The 11,871-nt window shown below is 47.1% G+C and overlaps 1 protein-coding gene across 7 annotated transcripts in view; it reads right to left on the bottom strand.

The window, feature by feature from the left end:
- Nucleotides 1–11,871, bottom strand: part of CALN1 (calneuron 1) — a 623,445-nt gene that overhangs the window by 237,271 nt on the left and 374,303 nt on the right. For all 7 annotated transcript variants that reach the window (XM_017509722.2, XM_017509721.2, XM_037731770.1 and 4 more), the window contains one exon: nt 4,035–4,147. In XM_017509722.2, the coding sequence (XP_017365211.1) occupies nt 4,035–4,147 (113 nt within the window). The remainder of the gene's footprint in view (nt 1–4,034; nt 4,148–11,871) is intronic.

Genomic DNA, 11,871 nt, shown 5'->3' with positions numbered 1-11,871 from the left:
GGTGAGCCGAGATCGCGCCATTGCACTCCAGCCTGGGTAACAAGAGCGAAACTCCGTCTCAAAACAAACAAACAAAACAAAACAAAACAAAACAAAACAAACCCAGCTCTTCTGAAGACCAGCCAGCAGAATGGCTCCCTGAGTCCTGCGTCTCAGCCCCACTAGGTCCCTTCTTTCCCTCCTCTCTCCACATACCACATCCTAAGGCTGACTCCAAACCCAATTTCCCATTTCCTCTGCAAATATGTCACTGCGGTAGCAGCAAACACACAGAAACTTGATGAATGAACACGAAGAACACAATAACAGCTTCATAAGTTATGCACAGAAAAGCTGGTTCTGAACCAGCTGCCAAGAGTCTCACACCCAGAGGGCTCGGCGTACCCTGCGGGGACCGGAGACTCTGGGGCATGGCTCTCAGACCATCCTCCCTGGGAAAGAAGGTGCATTTGTAGCCAACTGCATTCCCCCTTCACTCAGAGCCAATTTCCTGTAAAGAGCCAGGGGCTCATAACTTTTGGGACCAGTGCCAACCAATAAATAGCTGCTTTTGCAGAATCCCATTTGATTTTATTCTACCGTTGGCAGTATAGGCTAGAACGCCAGTAAAGAGAGCACTGGAAAAAAAGACTTTTATTTATTTATTGAGCCAGGGTTTTGCTCTGTCATCCAAGGTGGAGGGCAGAGGCTCCATCTTGGCTCACGGCAACCTCCACTGCCCAGGTTCAGATGATTCTCATTCCTCAGCCTCCTGAGTAGCTGGGATTACAGGCAACTGCCATGACATCCACCTAATTTTTCTTTTCAGTAGAGCAAGATTTCACCACGTTGGTTAGGCTGGTTTCAAACTACTGCCTTCAAGTTATCTGCCCACCTCAGCCCCCAGTGCTGAGATAACAGGCATAAACCACCCTGTCTGGCCTGGGAAAAAAGATTTTACTGGGAAGAGGCACCTAGTGCTCAGGAGGGCTGCTTCTCACTGAGACAGAGAATAGCCTTGGTCATGGGTCTCCTGTAAGGTGGGAAGAAATGTAAGCCTGGGGAAAATGGAAGGCTTGGAGCAGCCATGTCAGATCAGAAGTTGATGTCCAGTGACGGGAGTCTTTACCCTTTTGTGGTAACTAGCCTCCAAAGTGACCCACAGTGGCTCCCGCCTCCTGGCACTCACCGGGAGGTTGTCCCCTCCCACACTGAACAGGGATGACCTGTGTATCCAAGAGGCTACTGTAGAAATGACAGCATCCAACTTCCATAGCTAAGGCATAAAAGACATTGTAGCTCTTGCCTAGCGCTGTCCTGGATCACTGGCTTTGAGGGAAGCTGGCTGCCATGTCAGGAGGACACTCAAGAAGCACTGTGGCGAGGTCTGTGCAGCAGGGACCTGAGGGCTCCTGGCAACCACCAGCATCACCTTGCCAGCCAGGTGACTGAGCCACCAGGAAGCACATCCTCCAGTCCAGTCAAGCCCAAGGCTGGTCACAGCTCCAGTCGGCATCTTGGCTGCAACTGCATTAGAGACCCTGAGCTTCTTAGAACCACCCAGCTTAGCCAGATTTCAAATTCCCGACCCACAGAAATCACGTGAGATGACAGAAAATATTTACTGTGGTTTTCTGTCCCTAGATTTTGGTGTCATGTATTGCGCAGCCACAGATCATGGGTAAATACCCTTCCAGAGGTAGTCTCATGTCTGTTTCCATGGGAAACTGCCTTTGTCACTGATGGGAAGTCTTGCTAGTGTCTCCAAAGTAGGATGGTCTTCTTTCAAGAATATCAGTACCTCCTAAGATCAGTATCTTCTGCCTGGATATCTGGAGATGAAAAGCTACCTTTCTTACTTTTTTTGGTCTTGAAACAGGGTCTTACTCTGTCACCCAAGCTGGAGTGCGGCGGCATGATCACAGCTCACTGCAGCCTCAAACTCCTGGCCTCAAGCGATCCTCCTGCCTCAGCTCCACAGTGGCTGGGACTGCAGGTGCACGCCACCATGCCCAGCTGATTTTTTAATTTGCTTTTAGAGACAGGGTCTCACTATGTTGGGAAAGCAACCTTTCTGCTTCTTTTTTGTCCATTCTTCAATCACTACGAGGAAGGACATACATGTATATATATATGTACACACACACACGCACACACGCACGCACCTATGCACGTGCACACACTCAGCTTTCTTCTAAACCTGAAAAACCACTCAAGCACTGGGAACCTGAGCTCTTTTCCAGAGACAAGCCGATGCTGTGGAAATTTTAAGTACCATTTTTTCACGCCGTCTCTGAAGGGGTAGGCAGTTGCAGGGGGGAAATGGGGAGGCTGATTACTGAGAAGTGATGGACGGCTTTGTTCTCGCTTGCTAGTTGTAAAATCCCGAGCTGGGTGAGCAGCAGCAGGAGGGGAAAACCACCGCCACTAAGTCTGTGCCTTCCAGCATTGGTTTAAATATTTCAAGATGAAATTTTCCCCTTTTGTTCTCCTTTCTCCAACCTGTCTTTTCACTCCGTGTGGAAGAAAATCTTGAGCAAAAACACGGGGACTGTGAGCACGACAGCATGTCTGGATTAGGCTAGAGGCGGTCCATATATTAGGAGGAATGTTTCCCTGCAGCGTAGATGCTCTACTGTCACGAAGCTGGAAGACAGGAGGCCTCTGCTTCAGAGTACGTGAAGCAGCCACAGCTCCTTCCCCTCCGGATGAGGGCCAGGAAGAATGCTTAGAGCCCAAAACGTTTTGGGACATTCTCCTAGGCTGCAGTAAGCCGTGAGGATGGAGATAAAGAGTAGAAAGCAATGAGGGGAGCAGGCGCCATGGTTCACGCCTATGAACTCAACACTTAGGAGGCTAAGGCAGGCTGGAGCGCGGTGGTGTGATCACAGCTCACTGCAGCTTTGAACTCCTGGGCTCAAGCGATCTTCCTGCCTCAGCCTCAAGAGTGGCTGGGCCTACAGGCAGGCACCATCATGTTTGGCTAATTTTAAAAATTGTTTGTAGAGGCGGGATCTTGCTATGTTGCCCAGGGTGGTCTTGAACTCCTGGCCTCAAGCAATCCTCCTGCCCCGGTCTCCCAAAGTGCTGGAATTAGAGGCATGAGCCACCAAATTCGGCTTCGTCAGCCAAATTCTTAAATAGCTAGGTCTGCGTCTTAAATGCCTTTGGTAAAACCCACAAAGACTGATAGATTATAGCATACCTAAGTTCTTACCAAATACTTGTTGGTTCTATGCAAGATGGGTACCTGAATAAGACTAGAAAGACATGCCAAATGCAGCCCTTATCTAGGTTAGAGAACTCTCAGTGAAGGGGAAAAACAGTATCAAGTAATTTTTTTTAAAGCATGCTGTGTTTGAATGGCGTTTTACGTGTCTAATCAGTAATTTAGCTTAATTTAATTTGACAGACAACTTATTTGATTCAAATTTTTAAAAACAATGATTGATAACCCACTCCCTAAATTTTATAATCAGAAAATAATTACCACATTTTAAGAGTAGAGAACTAATAGAAAAATGATTTCATTATACTTTAATAATTAGGACGTTAGATGTTTGGAATTTCCCAAGAGACTTTACAAGATAAAAATAGAAACTAATTGAGAAGCACTGAATACACAGTCTTAGACAAAATCACTTTCTTCTGTTAAGTGCAAGGACACTGACGGGCTCCAAATGGACCAGGCAACCATGACATTCTCTCAGCAAAGGCAGCCCAGAACTGGGGCAGAGACAAGGTTGGCTCAGATAATACCAATGCGCCCCTTTGAAGAGTCCCCAGGAGAAAGACTTTTGTGAATGAGCAGTGGAATAACTGCATTTTTCCCAAATGCAGAAACAAACTGCTATGAGAAAAACATGGGGACATATTTCACTCCTCCAAACCCTAAGCAATAGTTCCAATTCTTTGTTCACGAACATCCGTTGCTCAGCCCAGAAGACATTTTCACATGCCAAACAGAAGCTCAAGAATTCAGAGACAAAACTTAGTCTCAGACACGTTTACTGTCAAACATAGTCTAAAAAAAAAATTAATAAATTCTTACTCACCTGCCAGAATATGCTGTCTATCGTGTTTCCAAGAAAACCATCGCGACCCTCTGAAGACACGAGCTTGGGGCCAAGAATGGTCATGAATTCATCAAAATCCACCTGGCCATCCCCTGGGAGGAGAAAACGTAAATATGAGTTGCAAACAAGCTGAGCCTGACCTACTGTACCTGCTGCAATACACGCCTCTACGCTTTCCTTCTTGGCACGACCTCAGTCGATGAAGAAGAGCTGGTAACATTATTTAAAATTGTTCAATGTTCTTCAATGGCTGAAAGTCCCACAAGAAACTGGCAATTATGAGTACAAACAGCACCACACAACCCTAAATATCTCACAGGATGTCTACGAAACGCCCAACCACCACGTCCCACTTAACGTGGCAATGCCTCCCCTTACTTTTCCTTTCACTCCAAACTGCCCAGCTGTACATGATAGAAGGGGCGGCTTCACCCCATCTCTTCCGCCATCCTTGTCACCCACATATACGTTTAGTTATCAAGCCTTCTGGGTTTCACCTCTTAAGTATCTGTGGCTGCTCTTCCTCCTCATTACTCCAATGGCTAGTTCCCTTTTCAATGACGAAGGTGAGAAAATCCTTCCAAGAATTAATGTTCCTAGCTACGATTCTGTTATGAGTAGCATGGCTTTTCCACACCCCCCTTCACAGTCTCTTCTACGCAGTTCTGAGTTTAATTCCCCCAACCCAAATCTGATCATGCTTTACACATTTGAACAACATCTTTTATTTTTATTTTTTGAAATAGAGTTTTGCTCTGTCACCCAGGCTGGAGTGCGGTGGTGTGATCTCAGCTCACTGCAACCTCCACCTCCCAGGTTTAAGCAATTCTCCTGCCTCAGCCTCTTGAGTAGCTGGCATTACAGATACCCGCCACCACGCCTGCCTAATTTTTGTATTTTTAGTAGAGACGGGGTTTCACCATGTTGCCCAGGCTGGCCTCAAACTCCTGACCTCAAGTGATCCACCCACTGGCTCTTTTCTTTTTTTTTTTTTTTTCCCTGAATGAATACTTTTAAAAAAATATGTATTTTACTGTGTTTTAGGTTTTGGGGTACATGTGAAGGACATGCAAGATTGTTGCATAGGTACACACATGGCAGTGTGGTTTGCTGCCTTCCTCCCCATCACCTATATCTGGCATTTCTCCCCATGCTATCTCTCCCCAACTCCCCACCCCCCACTGTCCCTCCCCTAGTTCTCCCCGACAGACCCCAGTGTATGATGCTCCCCTCCCTGTGTCCCTGTGTTCTCATTGTTCAACACCCGCCTATGAGTGAGAACATGCAGTGTTTGATTTTCTGTTCTTGTGTCAGTTTGCTGAGAATGATGGTTTCCAGGTTCGTCCATGTCCCTACAAAGGACACGAACTCATTGTTTTTTATAAGCCCGTCTCTTTTGTATCCATCTGTCCCCAACCTTTGCATAGAATGCACGCCCCCTCGCACGTCTGTATGCCTGTGTATGGTGGTCCTGCTGCCCAGGTTGTCCTCCCTCCCTTGTCTGTCTGGAGACTATCTCTTTCTCCAAGATGGAGCTGATGTTCTCTTTTTCTTTTGTTCCTGATCTCGTTAGGCAGAACTGGTCGGACTTTTTTTTCTACCTCTCCTACTAACTTCATGTGTATCTATTGTAAAATTTAAAACCATGTATCCCGGTTGGGCGCGGTGGCTCACGCCTGTAATCCCAGCACTTTGGGAGGCTGAGGTGGGTGAATCACCTGAGGTCAGGAGTTCAAGACCAGCCTGGCCAACATGGTGAAACTCTGTCTCTACTAAAAATACAAAATTAGCCAGGCGTGGTGGCACATGCCTATAATCCCAGCTACTTGAGAGGCTAAGGCAGGAGAATCACTTGAACCGGGAGGTGGAGGTTGCAGTGAGCTGAGATTGCACCTCTGCACTCCAGCCTGGGCAACAAGAGCAAGACTCTTTCTCAAAAAATAAAATAAAATCTCATATCCCAGTCATTGATTTGCATGCGTATCTCACAAGTGAAAGATTGTGAGTTCTGCAAGGTCAAGGACTTGGTCTGAAACATCTTGGTATATTGAACACCAAAGCAGGCATTCGGTATGCACTTTCACAATGAATGAATGAATGATGTCTCTTGCTCGCTCTTTCTTTGTTCAGTTCAGCATCTGTTGGATCTTTCATGCGAGAGCTGATAGTAGCCAGAAGGTGGACTTGAGCCAACTCAACAGACAACAGTGAACCTTCAAGCCGCCGTTAGGTCCTCTGTGAGTCATCAGTGTGGCGTTCTGCACCCGTAGAGCTGTTCAAAGGGCAACTCCATCACGAGTGCACCACATCCTGATTTTGGCTCCAGCCAGCGCAGGCAGCCAGGTGTCTGCACACAAGAGTTTGCCCAAATGCCCACACATAAATCAATCTACTCCCAGGGTGCATTCACCTTCAAAGAACATTCATTCACAACCTATTTCATAACACCAAGCAGATGTGAGCATTGAGATGCCAGTAACTCAGAACAGCTTGTCCAGGAACAGATCCCAGCAGAGGTAAAACTTCCTAAAGGATTAGGGAGGCGTGGCAAGTCAATAGGAAATGGAGGATTTAACCACCAAATGACGGGGGACAGTGAGTGGCCTCTGGAGAGAAAATCGATTATCTCATCATTCAACAAGATAAATCTAAAACTTCACCATTTCTGGTAATCGTTAAGAAAGCTAATTTAAGCGACAAATGAGTTACCAACTTGCCTTCAAAGTTAACAAAGACTTCCAAAAAGCACGCTGCTGTCCATGCGGCCAGAAATACAGCGAGAGAGGCTCTATAATGCACTCCTGGTATACTCGTCCCAAATAGAGACTGCAAGTCCCGATCGAGACCCTGCAAAGTGCCGGTTCCTTCGGGTCTAACAACTCACTTAAAAAAACAGAGATGGGGTCTTGCTATGTCGCCCAGGCTGGTCTCCAACTCCTGGATTCAAGTGGTCCTCCTTCCTCGGCCTCCTAAAGTGCTGGGATTACAGGTAAGAACCACTGTACCTGACCTTAATAACTTCATTTTTAAAGAAAAAACAAAACAATATTATCTTGAATATAGAACAAGATATTTGCCTAGAGATAGTTGTTCAACCAGTATTTGTGAAAGTGAAAGTAGAGAGCTAGAGGGAAAGGAGAATGGCCCAGTCCACCTAGAATTTGACACCTCTGAAAGCTAACTCCATGTGGCTCCAAGTCTCAGACAGACACGCTTGTTACCTACGTGCAGTAACCCTCAGCTCACCCCAAATCACCTCCACTGGTCACAGGTGGGGCTGGATGGCTAAATAGTCTCAGACTAAACTCTGCATTCTCAAGAGAGACAATGTCACCCACAATGGGGTGAAAATGGATTCTTAGTGTTGGAAATAGATGCTCGGTGCTGCAAAGAAAAATTAGCACGGAGACAAAGGATCTTTCAGCAACACAATTTTTACTTCCTGGATTGCAGGAACGGTACCCTCATTAGCCATCTTGCCACGAGAACACAATGAACAAAGGAAAAGACACACAAATTCATCCCTTATGCATTTGGGGTCGTCCTTCCTGCTGTGACTGATCTCTGTTGGCTGGGGCCAGACCTCACAATTTAAACTAAAACCAGACTGGCTAATAACTTAAAACTTTTCTAAACAGGTGAAAGCAATGGAGAGCTGGGACATGCCTGTGAGCATGTCCAGCACAGATAGCTTGGTTAAGGTACAAGGACATAGAATGTACTACATGCCTGTAAGCATGGCATGTCTAACAGCTACATAGGATGGGGCTTAACAAAGTTATTACCACACTTATTCTTTAACAAGAAAGGAAACTTTAAAAAGGAACTTTTCTACTTCCTACATTAGAGAACAAAATAATGTGAGCCATTGGTAGATATGACCTGTGGCTCCTGTAGGGCTACAGTACATAATACACAGTGCATCTGTGCAAAATTTCAAGTGAGGAAGACAACTACAAGAATGCATGTCTTAAAAGGCTCTTCGGGGTACTTATTAAAAAAAAGAAGATTGAGAATCACTGGACTGGCAAACATCCCAAGTACTATGGTTCTTTTTCCTAGGTGCTCCCTCTGGAATGTTGGTCTAATAGCAGTGGGCATCGTGCACTATCTGCCACCCCTGGTGAGGTCTAACTGTTCACAGAGGCTTAGAAGCTGAAGGACATGGATCTATTTTTGCAAAGATGTCATGAGGGCCAGGCACCATGGCTCACACCTGTAATCCCAGCACTTTGGGAGGCCAAGGAGGGCGAATCTCTTAAGGCCAGGAGTTCGAGAGCAGCTTGGGCAACATGGCGAAATCCCATCTCCGCTAAAATACAAAAATTAGCTGAGTGTGGTGGTGGGCACCTGTAGTCCCAGCTGTGTGGGAGGCAGAGGCAGGAGAATAGCTTGAGCCTGGGAGGCAGAGGTCGCAGCGAGCCGAGATGGCACCACTGCACTCCAGCCTGGGTGACAGACTAACGCCCTGTGTCAAAACAACAACTACTAAAATAAAAATAAACAAAGAAAAAAACCACGTGAGGCCTTAACTAAGAAACATCCACTCGGCTGGGCCACTCGAGCTCCTGGCCATGGTATAATGGGCACCGTTCTCTCCTACTCGGGAACCTCATAGTTCACAGGATGTGGCAAAAACCCAAGCTTGCCAGCACCAGGAGCAGGAGGCCGTCTTTGAACAATGTACCGTCAAGGTAGGAGGAGGAGTGAGGCCACCCACCTCTCCGAAACCTCAGCTCGGGGGGCAGGGAGCGTAGCAGTTCAGAACTGGTGCGTTTCCCAGGTCCACATGGAGCTCTGGGCCAAGCCATTGCAGTGCCAGGCAATGCTCACAGATGGTGCTCTTGGCTGGGAACTACACACCAAAAGCTGACAAGCAGAAACGATGCTTCTGAAACATATCTTGGCCCTGGCAAAGGGGGCAGCTCATTTGCTATTCCAAATTGTTGGCCAGAGAAGAAGCGATGGGGAAGGGCACTCAGGACCCTGTGGGCAGGACAACTATGGTGTGCAGTCCACGTGACTTGGCAGAAGAGGTCCAGATCATGGAAGTATTTGCTTCTGGTCATTTAGGAGAGGACATTTGGAATCCCAGATTGGTTGAGATATGTTTTTCCCTGTGATACTGTGATTTATAATAAGAAATACATATTGGCTGGGCATGGTGGCTCATGCCTGTAATCCCAACCACTCTGGGAGGCCGAGATGGGTGGGTCACTTGAGGTCAGGAGTTTGAGACCAGCCTGGTCAACATGGTGAAACCCCGCATCTACTAAAAATGCAAAAATTAGCTGGGTGTGGTGGTGCACACCTGTAATCCCAGCTGCTTGGGAGGCTGAGGCAGGAGAGTCACTGGAGTCCAGGAGGTGGAGGTTGCAGTGAGCTGAGATCATGCCAGTGGCCTCCAGCCTGGGTGACAGAGCAAGACTCCATCCCAAACATATATATAATCTTCGTCTCTGTTTCCTGGCAGATAGCTCATAAAACACTTATAATTCCCTAAGTGATAGGGGCACAGGGGCATTTTTTGTTCTAATATTTGGTCTTTGGCCTCAGTTCCTGGCCAGAACTCCTAAATCCTTTGGAATTTCCTGGGCGATAGGAAAGTCTTTTGTTCTAATGAAGCACTTTCTGGTGGGCTTCTGGTGGGAGGTGATCACCAGAAACACCAAACCACGATTAGAACCTTGGGCATTTCAGCCCCATCTCCCCAACCTCCAGAGAGTAAAGAAGAGCTGACGATTGGGTCAATAATCAATCACGCCTACATGATGAAACCTCCGTAAAAATCCCGAACGTATGAGGTTCAGAAGGTTTTCGGGTTGGTGAACACACGGAGATGCTGGGAGGGTGGTGCTCCCAGAGACGGCGTGGAAGCTGCAGGGACCACTCCCATCACCTGATGCCTTTCTGGCTTTCCCTGAGTTGTGTTCTTCTCTAAGAAACTGGTAATAATTAGTAAAGTGCTTTCCTGGGATCTGTGAACTGCTCTAACAAATGAATGAACCCAAGGAGGGAACCTCTGATTTGTGGTCGGAAGCACAGGTGGCCACATGAACTCTGAAATGGTGTCCTAAGTGGGGGCAATCTTGTGGAACGGAGCCCTTGACCTGTGGGACCTAATGCTAACTCCAGGCAGAGAGTAACAGAATTCGACTTAATCGTAGGACATCCAGTCCAGTGTTGGGAATTGCTTGGTGAAGGGGAAAACCCCACGCTTTGGTATATTTAGTCTTGAGCATGAGAGTGTTGGGAAAATAGTCTTCTTTTCACATACACTCTTTTTCATCGTCATTGAGCAAAAGGGGATTTCTTCAGGCTCAGGGTTGGAGGAATAGTCAGGTTAGGTCCCCCATATCTCTAGCTCTCTCCAGATATCTCTGAGCTCTGGTTCCTACGTATGGAAGGACACAGCACATTTTCTGCAGACCTTCAGTAAATGAAGACTCTTCTTTCTAATCTATAACTCTATACCAACCCTACTGGTAACATAAAGGTTCTATTCAGATTTAGACTATGGAAATGACCACTTTAGCAGATCTTAATTTAACAAACAAAGAGGGCTGGGAAAACCCCCAAAAGTTAACAGCATTGTACCCAGAAGTCTGGTCCCTATGCCCCTACACCCTCAATCTTGGGGGAATGGAGACAAACAGAATCTCCGAGGTAGGTTTTACACCAAGTCCCTAAAAAGCATTCCCCAGCTGCCAGGCTGAAGCCAGGTCCAGGAAACCTGGTGACCATGATAGTACCTAACACTTGCTGCGTACACATAGTGCGGTGGACATGGTTTTTAAAAATGTCCACATATGAATTTTTTTTTCTTAGAGACAGGCTCTTGCTCTCACCCAGGCTGGAGTGCAGTGGTGCAATCATAGCTCACTGCAGCCTCAAACTCCTGAGCTCAAGCGATCCTTCTACCTCAGCTTCTGGAGTGCCTGGAACTACAGGGGCATGCCACCATGCTCAGCCAATCTTTTAAAATGTTCTCAGAGATGAGGTCTTGCTGCGTTGCCCAGGCTGGTCTCCAACTCCTAGCCTCAAGCAGTCTACCTGCCACAGCCTCCCAAAGTGCTGGGACATATACTAACTAATTCATTCAAGTCTTCCTGCAGCCCATTTGACAGATGGGAAAACTGAGGCTCAAAGAGGGCCAGTAGCTTACAGACGCTTATGCAGGGAGCAGAGCCGAGATCCCAGCCCCAGCAGTCTGCCTGTGCTTTTCATGGCCTTCTGGAAGGTCACTCACTGCCATGGTCTGTCTGGATCACTGTCCCCTGATCCCAGCTTTTCTTATAGTGGGAATGCTCTGGCTTCCAGGTACAAAGAGTCCACCTGAAATCTAAATGGCTCTGTGTGGTCTAGCTCTTGCATCTCAGGCCAGCCACCAGAGGCCGTTCTTAACCATTTCAGAGAGTGGTAATAAGTCATAGGAGATACTTACTTAACCCTTGCTATGTGCCAGGCACTGAGCCCAGGGCTTCACATGTATTACCGTGTTTAATTCCATGCCACCACTATAAATAGGTTCTCCCTTTCTGCATTTTGCCAATGAGAAAACATAGGCAAGAAGAGGTTAAAAATGACTGTTTCAAGGCCATGAAGCTACCACGAGACAGGGTGGGGGCTCAGCTCACAATCATAATTGTTTCGTGTTTTGTTTTTCTCAAGACAGGATCTCACTCTGCCACCCAGGAGTGTGGTGGTGCAATCACAGCTCACAGCAGCCTTGAACTCCTGGGTTCCAGTGATCCTCCCGCCTCAGCCTCCCGAGTAGCTAGGACCACAGTTGGTGTCTCAACACCTGGCTCTTTTT

This window comes from Cebus imitator, unplaced genomic scaffold, assembly GCF_001604975.1.
Source record: "Cebus imitator isolate Cc_AM_T3 unplaced genomic scaffold, Cebus_imitator-1.0 Scaffold419, whole genome shotgun sequence".
Lineage (NCBI taxonomy): Eukaryota > Metazoa > Chordata > Mammalia > Primates > Cebidae > Cebus > Cebus imitator.
The sequence above is the reverse complement of the archived record's forward strand: the minus strand, read 5'-3'. Positions and strand labels throughout refer to the sequence as shown.